Source organism: Dendrobates tinctorius, unplaced genomic scaffold (assembly GCF_039654945.1).
Source record: "Dendrobates tinctorius isolate UK_male_01 unplaced genomic scaffold, ASM3965494v1 ptg000126l, whole genome shotgun sequence".
Taxonomy (NCBI): domain Eukaryota; kingdom Metazoa; phylum Chordata; class Amphibia; order Anura; family Dendrobatidae; genus Dendrobates; species Dendrobates tinctorius.
In genome coordinates, this window is record NW_027361794.1 from 14,274,639 (window position 1) to 14,295,237 (window position 20,599).

Sequence of the window (20,599 nt, forward strand, 5' to 3'; positions counted from 1 at the left end):
ACAGAGTCATGGAGAACAGCGGTGAGTTACAAGAAGAGCACTGAACCTTTGATCCACAGAAAGTGCACAACCGCTGCCACAGACTCTGCGAGACTCCGGGAGTGGTTGGGAGCCTGAAAGGGAGAGCTATAAAATGAAAAGTATATGGACCCATCCCTTGCAAAAACACATGAATCTCCAAAGCCCTGAAGAATCAGGACCTAGATAAAAGCTTCATGGAACAAGAGAAAAATCATGCAGTTCCCAGAAAGCAAATACTGAACAAAGGGATTTCCTTCTGAAAAGACAAGGATGGACTCAATCTTAGATCCCCGACAAGTCACGCTGAGGAAAAACCACTGAAGAACGACGAGGGCTAGCCTGAGGAAGGAGAGAGCTTGTCCCTCTGTTGACTTTCTTAATAATTTGGCCCAATTGGAGCCAAATCGACGGGAAACCCCGGAAAGGCAAATTGGTGAGGGACCTCTTTGGGGATAAGTTCACTCGTCAAGCTGTAAACCAAATGGTCCTTCGGAAGGCCACAATATTGCTGGTTCCGGGAAGGTGGAAACTATGTACTTTCCTGCCAGAGAAATTTGGTCCGTGAGGATGGCCAATTCCTCCGATCAGCTTACAGAAAGAATGCCCTGATGCGCAGCTTAGCCCATGCGTCTATAAACTTTGCTACCCGGAAGGATGCAAATGCAGAATGCAATGTAGCGGTGGACGCTTCCATGGTTGACCTTGCGAAGGACTCTAGGAGTCCACCGTTGGTATCCCTAATGGAGGCACCTCAGAGAGGAAGGACCGTATTGGTGGAAAGTCTGGAAATTGAAGAGTCCGTAGTCGGAGAAGTAGTCCAATTCGCGGTGAGCTCAGGAGAAAAGAGATATATCGAGGCGCTCCCTTCTTTGGAAGCAGCAGGACTACAGGACTAAGGTCTCCGAGAAAATGACAAGGAAAGACTTGAGAGTAGGCCACTGTGAATGTCACTGTGAACCTGCTACAGAGCCGAACACTGAAGACATACTGAAGGGGACCTAGGATACCCTGGAACTCATCACCGTGATGTAGGCTCAGTCTAACAAAACTGCTCAGAAAGAGAGAACCGTTGAAGAGACAACTGCTTGCCCAACTAAGCAGGTAGAGCGTAGACTACTGGGCGACTTGACAGATTGAGATCAATAGGAAGCTAAACTCAAGCATACAGGGATGAGGATGGGTATGGAAAAAATAGTCTAGATGGGCATTAAAAGTACAAAAAAAAAAGAGCAGTCGAACGAGGAAAGTCCATGAAAAAAACCTGCAGTATGTCAACTGCATGGAAAGTTGGCTCTAGGAAGGAGCACATAGACTCCAGAAGACAGCTAGGCTGACCAAAGGAAGATCATTCCCTATAATGATCTGGGTGACCGTATCCATCCTGGACCCTCTGGAACGGGGAGAGGATTGTAGTATGTGGACCTGCTTACCTAAGAATAAGACACCACATGCCTGAGGATAACAGTGAAAAGGATACGAATCAAGCTGAAGGAAGAAACATATCACCAAACTCATTGGATCCAGGACTGGAGCAGCCTTCTACCCTGGTCGATGCTTGCGCAGAGTAAGATCCCATTTCTGTCCCAGGTTGGAGACTTGTTCCTGCCATGCTCGGAAGTCACATCCCAAAGCTGCTGGAGGCTTTATCCGGTGTCTGTAGGTAAGTACTGACAAATAGATAGGGAGCTTCAGTATTGTGGTAACTCAAAGGCCCTTAGGACAGAACAGTGAACAGACATTGAGAGTCAGGGTACACATATGGGCTTTGACATGGTAAGAGACAGCCAGAACTTATAAACTACGATTGGCCAATCATTTATGATAGGTGTAACACAATGAATAGTGAAGATAGCCTGAGGGCAGCACTGTAAACTGACCAACTGGGTAGTTAGAGGTAAGCCCGAATAATCAGAAGGTGTGGAAAAGCCCCTGTGGAGCAACTCACCCTCAGAGCCCAGAGTGGGGCCAAAGAAAAAACTGAGACCATCTGGTACCTGACACAAGCGTGTCTGACCTACCTGAAAGTGAACTAGCCACTTATACTGCTGCCGAGATCCACCCTGTGGTACTGAGATCCACTCTGTGGTACGTGATAGATTTTCTGTTTAACTGTTAATAGACCACAGATGTTATTGTGGCGCCCCTGAGGCTCAGTCGCCACAGAAGTACTACACCTTCTCCTAAGGTGTAGTGCCCCACCATCCAGGTAAGGTGGGAACTCCTTGCCACACTCCAACACCTGCACCCCACACACAGGACAGTTCAGCAGGGCCACATTGCTGCTCTTAGCTCAGAGGGTAGCAGAGCACCTTTCGTGGGTCCTTGATTCGTAACACAAGATGTGCTGGGAGGTGGGTGGAGTTAGGTATAAAAGACTGGGAAAGTGTAGAGTTAGAGGGCAGTCTCAGAGGAGAGCAGGCTGACAGGAGGTCAGTCTGACGGGAGGTCAGGCGGTGGAAGACAGTCAGTCAGGAGAGGCTGAGGATTGGTCTTAGTGGAAAGATCTCCCGTGGAAAGGAATTGAAGAAGGGGTGCTACAGCTGCCTCAGTGATCTGAGCCAGCTGGCACGGGAAAGGAGAAAGAGAGAGAGAGACGTAGAACTGTAATCTGCACTTCCATAAGAGAGAGAAAGACAAGTACGAAGGAGACGAGAACAGAGAGGAGACGTGGGTTGACAGAGGAACCCTGCCTATAGGTTCTCAGCGCAAGGCCGGGGCCCGGTCCCCGAGGTTGTATGGACACTTATGGTTCTGCAGCAGACACAGGTGGAGTAGCTGGCTGTAAATGCACTACCCCCATCCAAGACTTGGGACACAACAGCAACACGAATAGAGAGCCGGGATCCAGGAGGTCCCCGAACAGGCTACAGCTGTCTGTCATACAAGTGAGGTTCTAGGAACATCTGTCAGGAGGCATTCCAGGGTAATTAAGTACTGGAGTGTTTCACCATTAAAAGCGCATTGGAGGAGTCGTTCAGGAAGGCACATGTTGGCGGAGTGTTGGCAGGGGAGAATCCTATCTTGCCTGGAGGTTGGCTGGGCCTCTGCCCCGGAGGACACGGCACGGAGGCAGGCACCAGTGTGTACCACGAACTGTGAGTAAAGCTTTGAAACTGCAAGCCCTGTTGTCCTCCATTCATTTGTGCGCTAACATCTTCAGCACCGCTACATCTGGGTACCAGCATCCACACTGCCTGCGCTTCTCCTCCAACATCGCATCTGCACTGCCCTGGGACTACAGCTCCACCTGTGGGGAGCTACACCATCTTTGCTGCACCACACCATCAGTCCCAGCGGATCTGTATGCAGCGTTGGCCTAACATCTTACTTGCCAAACATCACGGGTGGCGTCACAAACTATCCATATAAATCATTACATTAAAACACCCTTTTATTGGGCGTCCAGGGCCACGGATCGGGTCACCTAACCTGTTACACATCCCCCTGACACCGGCCCGGTACCGAGTACCCCGCTGCCCTGGGAGGGCGACCCATTATTGACCATGAAACATGCAGCAGAAGGTGCTTCTGACACACCTGAGAGTGACCTGTAACCAATGCTGCACCCCACCAGAAGTGATGACTACCGGACACCTCTCACTGAGTGGTGAATAGACGGGAGCATAGGTAGATTCTGCAAAGGACCCTGAGGAACGTGATAGAGGGCGTTTCTGACTCACCTGACAATGGTACAGAAGAGCCTGACCGATGCAGCAATCGACCGGTACGTTTGAGCTACAGGAAAGACGGCAGGTATCGACTAAATGCGTCTGGTAGAAGATGCATCTAAGTCCTGGATAACGGATAGAGTACTGCTGCAATCGAACGCGAGGAACATGAAGGAGAATGCGTCTGACTCACCTGAATACAGTACAGAACACCCATACCACTGCAGTAGTCAACCCAAGACACGTCTTATCCACTGAAATATGACAGTTTCAAACTACCCTACTGTACCTGGTAGGTGGTGCATCTAAAGCACAGCTGCAATCGGCTCTCAGTATTCTGTGACTAAATCAGCATGGAGAGAACCCCGGAGAAGGGTATAGGAGAGAGCCAATTCTTTATTGTGGTCTAGGTCTGGATACCTGATGGCATTAGACAGAATAACAGCTTCACGTGTAATAAGCCGCACCACGAAAACAGTTCGGAAGTATATTCTGACCTGTCATTTCTCCTGACGGTAGAACAGTAGGCTTGGAATCTGAGGGAGACTAAACTCTACTCTCTGTTGTGCGCCTGGGTTCAAACCCTTGGGCCTGCGATTCATGGTCAGCTTCTTTATCCACTGAGCCACAGCAGACATTGCTGGGTAACATGGACTTTTGTCCGGCTGGAAGTGAAGCCCAGACACTGAAGTCATGAAGGGGTAGGAGCAGCTCCGCTTTCTGCTTAGAGCAGTGCAATGCCAGCATCCGGAGGGGGGCTGCAGGAATATGCAAGGCGAGTGCCTGTGAGCAGGAGATATGGAAGCATTTGATATGCCAGTGCTCTAGCATCTTTATGTGTAGAGTAATGGCCGAGCCTTGCTTTGCTGAAAATCAAGGCACAGATCTACAATAGCAGAAATCACAGCAACAGTGTGACAAAACGGAAATCTCCAAGGGGAAATGTGCAAGTGAAGTCTTCTACAAGGCAAACGCCATACGGCAGGTTTTATAATGGCCCATCTCCCTGTGGAGGGCGTAGAGCGGGCAGTGGTACAGATGACGGCAGTGTAGGGCGTACTGCAATACCCACAGCTGTTGACTGTACCGCTCTAGAGCATTTATTACAAAAGTGAGGCATTTATTACTCTAGTGACTGCACGGCTCTAGATTACTATTACACCAGTGACTGACGGCTCTAAGATTACCATTACACCAGCAATTGCACGGCTCTAGATTACCATTACACCAGTGATTGCACGGCTCTAGATTACCATTACACCAGTGATTGCACGGCTCTAGATTACCATTACACCAGTGATTGCACGGCTCTAGAGTACTATACGACTAGAGCGCCTTTTACATCAGCCTCATTAGGAATGATGGATTCTCTCACCCATCACTGACCCTGCGGAGAGTGTGGCCCCTCTAAGCTCTATTTTGCTGTGCCTGGTTTATACTCCTCACCCCGCTTGTTACCTGGGGCAAGCACTCCCTTCCTGGTCCAGGAGCCGGCAGATGGCGACCACAAGGAGCATGCAGGGGGCCCTCAGGTCAAAGCACGCACTGTAGAAAAACTCTCGCGCTTTGAGGCCGGCCGAGGGGCTAGGCTAACCGCCGGGTCTGGGGGAAGTAAGATGGCAGCAAACGCATGCAGACTGGTGAGGTCAGGAGTAGTGGGAGAAGCTAGCCGACAAGCAGGAAGTGGGAGATAGGGAGAGACGGGCGGGAGAAAAGCCCGCTTGAAGAGCTGAGAGGACGGGGGCGGAGCCAACCCTGCAAATAGGCCCGAGAGAAGCTGGGACCTAGATTACAACAAGTGACCGCCGGAGCATGAGGGAGCGGCGCAGAGGGCTCTAAAAACGCCGCAAAGGAATGCCTGGTGCCCCCAAACCATCGGAATTAAAGGAGAAAGACCTCTAATTCCCTCTATCAAAATAAAGGAAATTTTTTTTCTTCCATGATCTTGTATCTTCTTTCCCAGGACCTGGGGGTAGGTGTACCTCCTCATCCAGGAAAGATCGGACGTCCGAAATTCCCGCGTTGTAGGATGTCCGCGTCTCCTCAAACTGACAGGCTCTGACGGGCGAGTGGGAGGGAGACGGAGGCAGGACTAGGTCCGGATCACCTAAACATGCTTCTGTGTTAGGGGTCCTGCCGGCCAGACTTATGAGGATACGGGATGGCAGTACACGCCGTACTCATAGTCTTTACATGGGACTACAGCAGTGACCGTTCACACTGTATCCCTCTGTGAACCTGAAAAGAAACAACGCACACTGAGGTAGATATGGGTCTAATGAAAGACCCGTGTCCACCTCCTACTGACACTAAACTAAACTGGATATCCTAGTTCCTGTCGGTGGGGTGTACACTATGGAGGAGGAGCTAACCTTTTCTGCATAGTGTCAGCCTCCGAGTGGCAGCATAGCATACACCCATGGTTTCCTGTGTCCCCCAATGAAGCGATATATTTTCTCTATCTATTTTCAATGGGATAAAAGGGGGCGATTTGAACTTTTTGGTATTTTTTTAAAATATTTTTTTTTTTTGCTTTTCACTGACATAGTTAGCCCCCATAGGGGACATGAGGATACGATCATCTGATCGCTTGTGCTATGATATACAGTGATTCCACAGCATTGCTGCATGCAGCACAAATCACGGTCTCCTTTGAAGCCGGGCCACAGGAAGTTAACCCCCGGCTGTCATGACAACCCATCGGCGACTCGCAATCACTTCATGGATGTGCCGATGGGTGAGAGAATGATGCGCACGCATGTTGGCACGTGTTAAGTGCCGCTGTCAGATTGACAGTGGTGTTTAACCCCAATGTTTCACTATTTTTCTATGGGCCTGCTCAGAGGGGGTAAGGCGGCGCACAGTAAAATAGAGGTGATTGACACGATGGGGGAGGGCGCCCACAGGAAATTAGAATTTTACTAACTGGCTCCCCTAACTGGCTCAGTGGCTGGAGAACTAGTCAGGCTGCAGGCATCAATTATTTTACTTACACTCACACTGACTGCAGTCATCACACGCCCTCTGCTCCTCCGTATAATATATGGCTGTGCTGCTTTGGCAGGACCTTGTCCAATCACAGCACAGCTCCTTGCCTGAGGAAAACTAACGCTGATTGGCTGAGTTGCAACTAATCAGCATTTCCACTGCTGTCCAGGTCTTTGCGGAAGACGAGCAGGAGACAGTTGTGAGCGCGGGTCAGCTGTTGCATGCGTGCGTGTCTCCTCTCAGTCAGCTGTGAATCTGACTGTGCTTGCTGAAGTAAGGGTCGGCACACACAGCACTCTTGGCAGATCAATAGAAGTCGGCAGCAGTGGCAGGTGAAGTGAAGGCGCTGCCCCTGCACTTCCCATCGCATCACTTGTGCAGCCTGCCAGTCGGTGCCGGATATAAAATAAAGTGCTGTGACGCAGTAAATATGTATACGACTTACTGTAAGTAAAGGGAGGTCAAACAATCCGAGGTCAAGTCCAGGAAAAGGGAAGTCAGAGACGAAGTCCAATACACGAGCCGAGGTCAGAAAAGCAAGAGAGACAAAAACGGTTAGCGAGAGCAGGCACAAGCAAAGTCAGGTCACAAGCAAAGGGTCAGAGTCCGGGAAGAGAATCAAGTCAAGCAGGGTCAGGCACAGATCACAGAGGGATCAATGTTACAAATGCAACAGCAAGTGCACGATTGACACTGGGGGGAGGAACTAGCATGCTTAAGAAGAAATCTGATTAAGGAAAATGAACACAGGTGATTGCAACACAGACCCAGCACACAGACTGACAGCCCTGAAACAAAGTAACAAAAAGACAGAAACAGAGAGGAAATCGCGACAAGTGCGCACCGCTCGGCGCATGCTATTAGCAAGCAGGGCAGGTATAAATGAAGATGGCAGGCCCCAGTCCGACCCTGGTGTTGGGTAATAAAATGGCAAATCTGCAGTTTTCACTCTCCAATATCCACTGTGTGCTACTTTTCAGAAAGTGGCTGTGGAGTCAAAATAGGGACTACTCCAATAGAGTAATTCACTGAGGGTTATAATTTCCAATATTAAGTTTGTTATTTTATGGGGATTTCTATTGCTCTGATTTTCTGCCATTTATAAACACTAGAGCTTCTGTAAATGGGGTGTCCCATGTTCTTTCGGATCAGCCATAGCAAAATCTTTTTTCTGTCACCTGGTGCGGCCTTAATCATTTTTTGGGTGGCACTGATGATGGAGGAGACATCAAAACCAGAAGATCTGGGCGCGCTGGCTGTGTCCAGCCAATAAGATAAGAGTGCCGGGGACCAGTAGTACCATCCAGTCTGGCAGTATGGGTGTGTGTGCTGCCCAGCGGCAGTAATCTGCTCCCTAATTCAGCCAATTGGAAAGCACCACACCCTACTAAAGCTCCAGGCATATAGCTGGAAGCTGCCAGACACAGCCTTGTTCTCTCTGGTTCAGTCCTCTGTGCTCAGCTCCCGACTTGTGTATTTGTTTCCTGTTGGGACCTCAGCCCGTTTACGGACTACTCTTCTATTTTTACATTTTCTCTCCCATCTGACAATTCTTCTTCCCATCTCAATCCACAGAACAACAGGTAACACCATTGCCCAAGCCTAAGGTTCACTGTGTAAGTCCAGATCCATGTAGCAGGGTTAAAGGATGATGAGGAAAGAATGGAATATATAGTACCAAGCCTGTTCATGGAGGCTATCTTTTAAGCTGCCAGGTGACCACGAACATTGCCCCCAATACATTGTGTCTGCAAACAATTCCAGCTAGATCTGCATTCAAATAGCTATATGGCGCTCCTTCCCTTCTGAACCTGCCATGTGCCCAGACAGTAGTGTACAACCGTACATAGGGTATTGTGCGAAGCTGAAAAATAATTTGTAAGATACATTTGTTTTCCATTATCCTTTGTGAATAATTCCAAAGTTATCACCACATAGAGTGACACACGTCAGATTTTAAAAATGGGGCCCGATTAGGAACACAAAACTGGCTGCAGGAAGAGGTTAGATCAGAGAATTTGGGGCACAAATACCTGTAGTCAAAAAACTGTGAGTATAGACAATAACACATCTACTGAAATGATCAAACTCAACAGTTTTCATCAGTAATAAATGAGTAACTAGTGGTGAAACCTCTCTGGGGTAATTACAGTTACGGGGCTCGGTGGCTCTTGGCAATCTAAATTATCGTAAGAGCCAATATTTTCTGTCAGATGAGTTTCAAGAAGAAATATTATATAATTAAGGAGAGCTTTTTATAATAGTGCAGAGCTGAGGTGTCTTAAATTTAGATCTTGGGCATTTGGAAGAAGTAATGGAGAAATTATTTTAACCCCTTAAGCCCCAAGGGTGGTTTGCACGTTCATGACCGGGCCAATTTTTACAATTCTGACAACTGTCCCTTTATGAGGTAATAATTCTGAAACGCTTCCATGGATCCCGTTGATTCTGACAGTGTTTTCTCGTGACATATTGTACTTCATGTTAGTGGTAAAATTTTCATATAACTTGCGTTTATTTGTGAAAAAAACGGAAATTTGGCGAAAATTTCACAATTTTCCAACTTTGAATTTTTATGCCCTTAAATCACAGAGATACGGCACACAAAAAACTTAATAAGTAACATTTCCCACATGTTTACTTTACATCAGCACAATTTTGGAACCAAAATTTTCTTTTGTTAGGAAGTTATAAGGGTTAAAAATTGACCAGCGATTTCTCATTTTTACAACACCATTTTATTTTTACGGACCACATCACATTTGAAGCCACTTTGAGGGGTCTATATGATAGAAAATACCCAAAAGTGACACCATTCTAAAAACTGCACCCATTAAGGTGCTCAAAACCACATTCAAGAAGTTTATTAACCCTTTAGGTGCGTCACAGGAATTTTTTGAATATTTAAAAAAAAAAAAAAAATGAACATTTAACTTTCTTTCACAAAAAAATACTTCAGGTTCAATTTTTTTTATTTTACCAAGGGTAACAGGAGAAATTGGACTGCAAAAGTTATTGTGCAATTTGTCCTGAGTACGTTGTTACCTGATATGTGGGGGGAACCACTGTTTCGGCGCATTGCAGAGCTCAGAAGGGAAGGAGCGCCGTTTGACTTTTTCAATGCAAAATTGGCTGGAATTCAGATCGGACACCATGTCGCATTTGGAGAGCCCCTGATGTACCTAAACAGTGGAAACCCCCCACAAGTGACCCCATTTTGGAAACTAGACCCCCAAGGAACTTATCTAGATATGTGGTGAGAACTTTGAACCCACAAGGGCTTCACAGAAGTTTATAACGTACAGCAGTACAATTAAAAAATCATATTTTTTCCATAAAAATGATCTTTTCACCCCCAATTTTTATTTTCCCAAGGGTAACAGGACCCTAAAAGTTATTGTGCAATTTGTTCTGAGTACGCTGATACTCCACATGTGGGTGTAAATGACTATTTGGGCGCATGGCAGAGCTCGGAAGGGAAGCAGCGCCATTTGATGTTTTTGGCTGGAATTGAGATCGGACACCATGTCGCGATTGGAAGACCCCTGATGTACCAAAACAGTGGAAACCCCCCACAAATGACACCATTTTGGAAACTAGACCCCCAAGGAACGTATCTAGATGTGTGCTGAGCACTTTGAACCCCCCCAGTGCTTCACAGAAGTTTATAACGCCCAGGAGTGAAAATAAAAAAATTGTATTTTTTCCACAAACATGATCTTTTAGTCCCCATTTTTTATATTTTCCCAAGGGTACCAGGAGAAAATGGACCCCAAAAGTTGTTGTCCAATTTGTCCTGAGTACGCTGATACCTCATATGTGGGAGAGAACTACTGTATGGGCACACGTTGGGGCTTGGAAGCGAAGTAGTGACGTTTTGGAATGCAGACTTTGATGGAATGGTGTGCAGGTGTCACGTTGCTTTTGGAGAGCCCCTGATGTACCTAAACAGTGGAAACCCCGCACAAGTGACCCCATTTTGGAAACTAGACCCCCTAAGGAACGTATCTAGATGTGTGGTGAGCACTTTGAACCCCCCAGTGCTTCACAGAAGTTTATAACGACCGGGCGTGAAAATAAAAATATCGTATTTTTTCAACAAACATGATCTTTTAGTCACCAATTTTTTTATTTTCCCAAAGGTAACAGGAGAAATTGGACCCCAAAAGTTGTTGTCCAATTTGTCCTGAGTACGCTGATACCTCATATGTGGGAGAAAACTACTGTATGGGCACACGTCGGGGCTCGGAAGGAAAGTAGTGACATTTTGGAATGCAGACTTTGATGGAATGGTCTACGGGTGTCATGTGCGTTTGGAGAGCCCCTGATGTGCCTAAAATATTGAAACTCCCCACAATTGACCCCATTTTGGAAACTAGACCCCCCACGGAACTTATCTAGATGTGTGGTGAGCACTTTGAACCCCAAGTGCTTCACAGAAGTTTATAACGCCTGGGCGTGAAAATAAAAAAATCATTTTTTTCCACAAAAATGATATTTTTGCCTCCAATTCTTCCTTTTCCTAAGGGTAACAGGAGAAATTGGACCCCAAAAGTTGTTTTGAAATTTGTCCTGAGTAGGCTGATACCCTATATGTTGGGGTAAAACACTGTTTGGGCGCATGGCAGAGCTTGGAAGGGAAGGAGCACCATTTGACTTTTTCAACGCAGAATTGGCTGGAATTGAGATCAGACGCCATGTTGCATTTGGAGAGCACCTGATGTGCCCAAACAGTGGAAACCCCCAATTCGAATTCCAACCCGAACCCCAACACACCCCTAACCCTAATCTCAGCCCTAACTCTAGCCCTAACCCTAATGGGAAAATGGAAATAAATACATTTTCTTTTAGTTTTATTATTTTTCCCCTAACTAAGGGGGTGATAACGGGGGGTTTGATTTACTATTTATGGCGGTTTTTATGTTTGGCAGCTGTCACACGCTAAAAGACGCTTTTTTTTGTAAAAATAGTTTTTGCATCACCACATATTGAGAGCTATAATTTTTCAGTATTTTGACCCATCGAGTCATGTGAGATCTTATTCTTTGCGGGACGAGTTGACGTTTTTATTGGTACCATTTTCGGGCACGTGACATTTTTTGATCGCTTTTTATTCTGATTTTTGGGACGCAGAATGAACAAAAAACAGCGTTTCATGAATTTCTTTAAAAGTGGTTTTATTCTTCGGGTCAGTACGGTTACAGCAATACCTCATTTAGGTTTTTTTTATGTTTTGTCGGTTTTATGCAAGGAAAACTATTTTATATAAAAAATAATTATTTTTGCATCGTTTTATTCTGCAAGCTATAACTTTTTTAATTTTTTGCAGATGCTGTATGGCAGCTCCTTTTTTGCGGGACAAGCTGCCGTTTTCAGCGGTACCATGGATATTTATATGCGTCTTTTTGATCGCGCGTTATTGCACTTTTTGTTCGGTGGTATGATAATAAATCATTATTTTTTGCTTCATTTTTTATTTTTATTTTTTAAGGGGTTCACTAAAGGGGTTAACTAATGGGACAGTTTTATAGGGCGGGTCGTTACGGACGCGGCGATACCAAATATGTGTACTTTTATTGTTTGTTTTTTTCAAAAAATGAATTTATTGGGGAATATTTTTTTTTTACTAATTTAGCGATTTTTTAAAAATTATTTTTACACTTTTTTTTTTTTTTAACTTTATTATATTGTCCCAGGTGGGACATCACTGTCCTGTGACAGATCGCTGATCTGTCACATCACAGATCACTGTGACAGATCAGCGATCTGTCACAGGCATAGACGCAGACTTCCTCATGCCCGCGCTTTGCAGGCAGTGAGGAAGTCAGCTCCCTACAGGCCCCCGAAGGTCCCCGTCGCCATCTTGGATCCGGGGGCCTGTAGGGAAAGAGCCCCCAGCAGCAGCGCTGCACATTGCGCTGCCGTGGGGGGCTCAGGGAAGCACGGAGGGAGCCCCCTCCCTGCCGATGCTTCCCTTTAACCCCCGGTACACCGCAATCGTGTTTGATCACGGTGTACAAGGGGTTAACGTGTCGGGTGTCAGCTGTGATAATCAGCCGACACCCGGCCACGATCAGCAGCGCTCACCATGTGAGCGCCGCTGATCGCTATGACGTACTATCCCATCCCTGGGAATTAAGTCCCAGGGCACATGGACGGGATAGTACGTCTCATGGCAGAAAGGGGTTAAAGACTACCAGGGAGTTACAGACTCACATAAGGGAAACATGCCAATCCCACCACAATCAAACTATATACAGAATGAACCTAATAATTAAAAACTGTTTTTCCATTCCATGTTACATCCCCAACAACAACACATGTTCGAGGGGAGAATAACATTAAACCAGAGTTGCCCTCATTGATGGTGGACCATTGCTACTATGAGTCCTGACCAGGAGAGCAGAGAAAGCATTAGTAGCCCCCATTTCAGGAGAGATTGTGCAGTAATCTGAATTCCTTAGGACTGAAAAGATAATGGAATTTATGACGTGATGTAATTCCATGTAACTGGGGCTCGAGCCATGCCAGCACATCTGAAGGTGTGAATATGGCCGGGATCACACTTGCGATTTAAACGGCCGAGTCTCGCATGGTAATACACGGCGCTGCCGCCGGGACTCAGGAGCGGGGCGTGCAGCTCCATGTATTGCTATGCGGCCGCACGCCCCGCTCCTGAGTCCCGGCGGCAGCGCCGTGTATTACCATGCGAGACTCGGCCGTTTAAATCGCAAGTGTGATCCCGGCCTTAATGTATATTATAGCCATCAGGCAGAGCTTAGAGATACAGTGGGGAAAATAAGTATGTGATACACTGCCGATTTTGCATGTTTTCCCACCTACAAAGACTGGAGAGGTCTGTAATGTTTATCACAGGTATGGTTCAACTGTGAGAGACAGAATCTAAAAATAAAAAAACAGAAAATCACATTGTATGATTTATAAATAACTAAATTGCATTTATTTGCTTGAAATAAATATTTGTTCACCTACCAACCAACAAGAGTTCTGGCTCTCACAGACTTGTTAGGTTTTCTTGAAGAAGCCCCCCTACTCCGCACTCGTTACCTGTATAAATGATACCTGTCCACACACTTAACCATACTTCAAGCTCTCCACCATGGCCAAAACCAAACAGCTTTCTAAGGACAACAGGGACAAAATTGTAGACCTGCACAAAGCTGGGAATGGCTACAGGACAATACGCAAGCAGCTTGTTGAGATGGCAACAACTGTTGGCACAATTATTAGAAAATGGAAGAAACACAGGCTGACAGTCAATCTTCCTCGGTCTGGAGCTCCTTGCAAGATCTCACCTCGTGCGGTAAGGAAGATTCTGAGAAATGTCCAGAATCAGCCCAGAACTACACTGGAGGACCAGTTCCATGACCTGAAGAAAGCTAGGGCCACAGTCTCAAACATTACCGTTAGTAACACACTATGCCATCATGGATTAAAATCCTGAAGAGCATGCAAAGTTCCCCTGTCCATGCCAGCACATGTCCAGGCCCATTTGAAGTTCCCAAGTGACCATCTGAATGATCGAGAGGAGGCATGGAAGAAGGTCATGTGGTCAGATGAGACCTTTGGTATCAACTCCACTTGCGATGTTTGGAGGAAGAAGGATAAGTACCACCCCAAGAACACTGTCCTAACCGTGAAGCATTGTGGGGGAAACATCATACTTTAGGGGTGCTTTTCAGTAAAGGGGACAGGATCACTGCAACATATTGAAGGATGGATGGGTCATGCATTGCGAGATTTTGGCCAAAAATCTTTCCCTCAGTAAGGTTGGTTTCACACTTGCGTTGAGGAGGGCTGTGGAAGGCTGCCTACTTCCTCCTTCCAGGGACATGTGTTTTGCGTTTCCATGCGGCCGCCACACACGTCAAATCACCGCATGCGGACGCATCCGCATACTATGCATGGCCTTGCGTACCAAATGTTAAAGATAGGAACGCAGGATGCATACAGAAGTAGGCGGAGCTTCAGGGCGGAAGAAAGGAGGAAGTAGGCAGCCATCCGCAGCCCTCCTGAACACAAATCTGAGCCTAGACTAAGAGCATTGAAGATGGGTCGTGGCGGAGTCTTCCAGCATGACAATGACGGGAAACACACAGCTCCTTAAGAAGCATTTCAAGGTCAAAGAGTGGCCTAGCCAGTCTACAGACCTGAACCCAATAGAAAATCTTTGGAGGAAGGAGAAGCTCAATGCTGTTCAGCGACAGCCCCGAAACCTGAAAGATCTGGAGAAGATCTGTATGGAGCAGTGGGCCAAAATCCCAGCTGTAGTATGTACAAACTTGGTCAAAAACTACAGGAAAAGTCTGACCCCCTGTAACTGCAAACAAAGGTTTCAGTACCAAATATTAAGTTTTGTTTTTCTATTGTATCAAATAAAAGTATTTCATGCAAAAAATGAAAATTAACTATTTGAAAATCAAACAATGTGATTTTCTGGATTTTTTTTTTAAGATTTTGTCTCTCACAGTGTACCTACATCAAAAATTACAGACCTCTCCATTCTCTGTAGGTTGGGAAACATGAAACATCAGCAGTGTATCAAATACTTATTTTACCCTCTCTATGTCATGGCTCAGGTGTAATATTTGTTATGTAGTTTTTCACAATCCTCCTTGAAGTTAGTCGACTTTAAAAGAATTTTAAAAGTCAGGATAAAAGGAAACTCTGTTATTGTACAGAAATTCACACTTGGCCTCACTGCACATTTAATGTTGTCAATCATAAGAGTGGTTTGGCCAGAAAGACTGGACCTGGTCTGGTAGGGACCATATGAGCACATTCAGCAGCACAGAAGGGAGAGGGATATTTATACTCCAGACTAGGATTCCCTGTCAGCTATACTGTTGTTCTGGCTGTGTGTCTGACCCCCTGGTGTGCGAGTATACTGCATTGCTTGATTGCCTCCCATGTATGACCTGGTCTGTCCACTCACTCAGTTCTCTGTCTCACGTTTTGGTACTATTGTATTCTCTGGTTCTGACCTCCTGGCTTGGCTATTGTTACTCTGTTACAGTTTGTCCCTATTGTACCGTCTATTGCCCGTTCTGGTTTACTGATCTATTGCTACATCCTGACTATCCGTTGTGTCTAATCCTTTGGTACAATCATGCTATCTCGTGCTTTGACCCCGGCCTGATCTGGTTTATGTCCCTGTCTATGCCCCTTGGTAACTCTGTCCCGTAGTTACCCTTCTAGGAGTTTTCCCTACAGCTCCTAGATCTCTGGAGCTTAGCCCACGTCCCCAGCGGTCACGTGCTTCAGGTCCTGTTAGTCTGAAGCACGCATCTTCACTGCTGCTGCCCCGCTCCACAGGTATCTTTGGGCACAGTTTGTTTACTCAGGACACAAGCACTGGCTCAGCGAGCAAGTGCAGTGCGGTGTTCCTAACAATTTTTATTCAAGTGGGTTTGTTACTTGTCAGCAAATTCTATGTACACTATCATTAGGCTTCGTAGTTTACAGATCTGGGCAGGTAAGGGTCAGCGTCTCCTAATCCCAGGAGGTAGGTGCATCCTCCAGGTTGTAAGTTCTATAGAAAAGGGATTTCAATGCCCAAATTCATTCAAACAGTTTTGGGTGAAGTAAAATATAGTGGTATAGAGGCAAAATGGTGATCACACGATTGTGATATGTTTGGACTACAGGACCAATAAAGCAGCCACAGCCGGTGACTGAGAAGAATCTGTGACTTCTCTGTATTTAGTGGTCACTACTCACCTGGGTAGTCATATGTAGGAATCTCCTCTTTACACCGTTCATCACCCCTCACATATGTCTCTGTAGTATTAATATGGGTCAGATCTTCACCCTAAAACAAATATTGTAAAAGTCACATCTATGATCAGCTCTAATCCTGCCATCTCCACCATTCTCATTACATAAGTATCTACTGTATTTATATAATTGCCTTGTAATGTTTTAATTTCCTGTTCTGTCCAGATGTCACCGTAACCGAGAATTCCAAGTGGAGGAAGTTCCCCGACCGCCATATTGGGACACCCAAGTGATGGGCGTCTCAGTATGGAAACTGCTGCTGGTACCAACCTATTGCGCGGTACCACCAGCGGAACACTGTCGCACCACACACACTCTATACGTCGTACGCACAACACTCACGCAGCCTCTTGCGCGGTACTACCAGCGGAACACAGTGGTACCGCGCTGAATCATTCGGCCGATCCCGGCGGCAGATGCGCAACGTGTCTACCGGCAGAGAAACCGGTCACATTAGAGGGGTTTTCCCAAGATCGAAAGTTCATTTTAAAAATTGTCTGTGTCTGACCGTGTACGGAGCATACCACATCTCGTCAGCAGGGGAGGAAGCAAAAGACAATACTGACATTAAAGCAGGGGATCACAGAGGGTCAATTTTGTGAGGTAAAATATTTCACTGACTGTTTTTAAACTATATTTTACCTCACAAAATGTATCCTCTGCGATCTCCTGTTGTAATGTCAGTATTGTCTTTTGCTTCCTCCCCTGCCCAGGAGCCGTGGTATGTTCTGTACACGGTGTGATGTAGTAACCTCTGTTACAGCTAGAGGGAGCTGTGTATGCACTTCAGGATGCGCTTGGAGGCATAATTATGATGGTGAATTAGAGACTGGCATAACTGTAAATGTCCGGTATGTGTCGCAGAGGTTCTCTGCGCTGTAAGCCCAAAATGATATGGTTAGGCTGGGACTTATAGTTCCACAAGTATTTGTTGTGTATTCTGTTATGAATGAGTCACCGGAGGAGGAAAAAACAAAAACACAAGCTAAGTCCAGAAAACCGGAGAGGTTGGTAGCTAGCAGATTGCAGACCCCTGATCCTATTCACTACAACTAACAGTAGCCGTGGGGGGTTCCTACGGTGCCCTAGACCCCTCGTCACAGCCGGAGCGCTAAATAAGCCTAAAGAAAGAGAGGGGAAATCTAAACTGCCCCAGAGCAGACCCCAAAGCAATAGACAGCCCCCAACATGTATTGTCGGTGAAAAGCAGATGAAAACACAAACACAGACAGAAAGACAGGCTGAGCAAATGATGGAGCCCAACTAACTAGATAGGAAAGGACAGAAAAGATGCTGGCTGCAATCCGCAAAAATACTGCCAAAAATAATGTCCAACACGTCTGATAGAAAAGGCCCTGAAGTCACTAGACTTCAAAATCACTATATCAGCACTCAGGTATATTCTGAAGACAGAGCAAAGAGATCAACTGATCAGAGACAAAAATGGAGTTCAGCCCGTCCCAACCAGGGCAGGCTGAACACAAACACTAAGTAAACAGACAAAATCTCATGGAAAAATAGCAGAGCAAAAACTTAGCTTTTAGTAGACAGGAACTAAACTGGATGCCAGATCTCAGAGCAGAGAGGATCACCAGCAACCCTGCAGGGCGTCGGCTGCCTTATATCCACTCAGAAATTCCAGATGTCCAATCACACTCCACCTGTTCAGATGACAGGTTCTTACCATCCAGATCAATTTCACTACCTCCTTTCACCAGCAGAGGGAGTTCATCAGACATCAGAGGTGAAGGAGAAAATGAACTCATAACAGTATTCCTTATAAGGGGGGCTTATAGGGTTAGTCTGAGAGCTGGGCGGGAATTGACTAACCACACATGCACCACCCATCCATGGGGGAAGTTACAACCATATAATGTGACTGAGGTCTGGTCACATGGGCAGAGTGTGTGTACCTGAATGTTTCAGGGTGCAAGGTCCTGGAAGGTCTGTGTTGGAAGATCCTGGGAGTAGGATCTGATTATTGAAGCATGTGGTTGTAATAAGGTGCAGCAGGAATATATGTCACTACGGAGCAGGCAGACCAACAGTTAAAGGGGAGGTTTATTTACAGGGAGTAATACTGGTAAACATATAATATTACAGAGAAAATGCTGAAAAGGGTAATGTCAGAAACTGGAAAAATAACAGAAGTGCAAAACTAAAGAAAGTTATTCTCTTATGGGGAAAGAAACTTATCAGTTCATGGAGATTTTTATTGAAGAGATCACCCTTTCCCACGTAGGCACCCAGGCACAAGGGGTGCTTGATGTCTTATGTCTCTGGGGTCCTAGGTATAGTCCAACTGGCGTATGAGGGGTTAATGTGGGAGCTCAAGGGGTATGCGGATGGCGGTATCCACCTGTATTCAAGGTCCTTCCCTCTGCTGCGGCAGCAGCGTTCCCTCACCAGGGTCAGGGGCTCTGCCTGGGACAGTCTCTCTTGGCAGGTCAGTGTCACGTTGCGGTATGCTCCTTGGTCTCAGGGAAGCGTCTCAGGGTAAGGCACGGTCTCACTGCAGGGGAAAGTCTTGTCAAGGGACGCGGTCTGTCAGTGTGACAAAGTCTCTGACAGGAGGGGAGCGACCAGTCCTCCAAGCGGTGCAGTGACAGGCTTCTCGTACTCAGTCTCGTGCTCAGTGCTCACCGACTGTGCCTGCGGTCCCTTAGTGTTCAGTCGCTGCACCTGTCTTCTCTGCTCTCCTGTGTCAGCATCCTCTCTGCTCCTGTCCCTGAGCTGCACTGAGAAAAGCGCGCACTTTTCTCCCGCCCTTTGCTCTGCAGGTTTCCTGTTCCTGGTTCTAGTACAGTCCCGTAAAGCATCCCCCGCGGAACCTAATGCTCTGCTCGATGGTTCTGGGCACGGAGCTAGGAAGGCAACTCCCCCTCGGCTCCTTCGGTGTTTCACCCCCTTACATGGTGACACCTTGGACCTGGTGGCCTGGGTGTTGGGCGAATGTCCTGAATAGCATCAAGACAGGCCATGTGTGTTTGCGGAGTCTGGGAAGGCACTGTGGTTGTTGAGCTACCTTCCGTCTGAGGATCTGGACTGTCAGTAGTGCACTGGACACAAGGACAGTGATCCCAGTTTGGCAGCTTCCCCAGGAACCAGGACTGACATGCGGTCAGTCTGTGGAGCAGGAACTCCTGAGAGGTAACCCTGGGCATGGGGAAAGAACTGTGTGCACTGGCAAAGGTCAGTTATTGAACTGGTACAGTCACCCGGTAACTGGAGAAAGTCAGGCGTGACTAGTGAATGCATGATAAAGCTTGCACGATAAAGTAATGGACTATGTAAGCCGGTGATGTGCAGCCTGGCTTACAGCACGGTTTATGGCATTTACATAAACCGTATGGACTGTTTTGTGTGAAAAACCTGTGCATGACTACGTTAATCAGCTGCCAAACGAGTGTCCCCCAACCCACTTAGTAGGCGCTATGCTACTACGGTCAGACACGGGTGAGAGAGACAGAGCACAGGGAGTGGACAGCTCAAGCAGGACAGCACATGAGGGGAGAACACAGCACAGGAAGGAGAGAGACAGCAGACAAGGGGGATAGCACATGGGGTAGACAGGTCAAAGAAGAAAGCACAGATGGGAGAAGTCAGCACATGAGGGGGAGAGATTCTCAACGCTGCAAAGCCCGCCCCCATCGTGACAGTACCGCCCTCCCGATGCGATAGCATCGGGCCTCCATCTAGTAAAACATATAATACTGGTGAATAAAACAAGACTGCGCACAAGACCTTCACGGCCGTCTAAACATCATAGGGGAGATCTCATGACACCTTCTCTCCATCTACCTGATGATCCTGAGGAACATTGGGATCTTCTTGTTTACAATCCTGTGGAAGAAGAGGATGGGGACATCTCTCTAGTATTGTCATCTTACTGGATAGATCTGGAGAAAACACATACAGTGACTGAATTCATTCTTTACATACAGATAATTATAGGCCGTGTGTATTTAGTCCTGTCTATTACCTGGTGATGTGAGGGGCTGGGGAACCTCCATCATGACGTCCTTGTACAGATCTTTGTGTTCTTCTAAATACTCCCACTCCTTCATGGAGAAATAGACGGCGACATCCTGACACCTTATAGGAACCTGACACATACAATGATA

The 20,599-nt window shown here is 46.7% G+C and overlaps 3 protein-coding genes across 4 annotated transcripts in view; 1 reads left to right on the forward strand and 2 right to left on the reverse strand.

Annotated features, from left to right (window-relative positions):
• LOC141047339 (uncharacterized) overlaps positions 1 to 20,599 on the reverse strand; it is a 944,519-nt gene that overhangs the window by 795,672 nt on the left and 128,248 nt on the right.
• Positions 1 to 20,599, forward strand: part of LOC141047296 (uncharacterized) — a 206,374-nt gene that overhangs the window by 115,199 nt on the left and 70,576 nt on the right.
• The window catches only part of LOC141047292 (uncharacterized), a 39,498-nt gene that overhangs the window by 18,374 nt on the left and 525 nt on the right, over positions 1 to 20,599 (reverse strand). For both annotated transcript variants that reach the window (XM_073542343.1, XM_073542342.1), the window contains exons 3-5: positions 20,458 to 20,581; positions 20,277 to 20,374; positions 16,419 to 16,509 (exon numbers count right to left, since the gene is read on the reverse strand). In XM_073542343.1, coding sequence (XP_073398444.1) covers positions 16,419 to 16,509; positions 20,277 to 20,374; positions 20,458 to 20,581 — 313 coding nt within the window. The remainder of the gene's footprint in view (positions 1 to 16,418; positions 16,510 to 20,276; positions 20,375 to 20,457; positions 20,582 to 20,599) is intronic.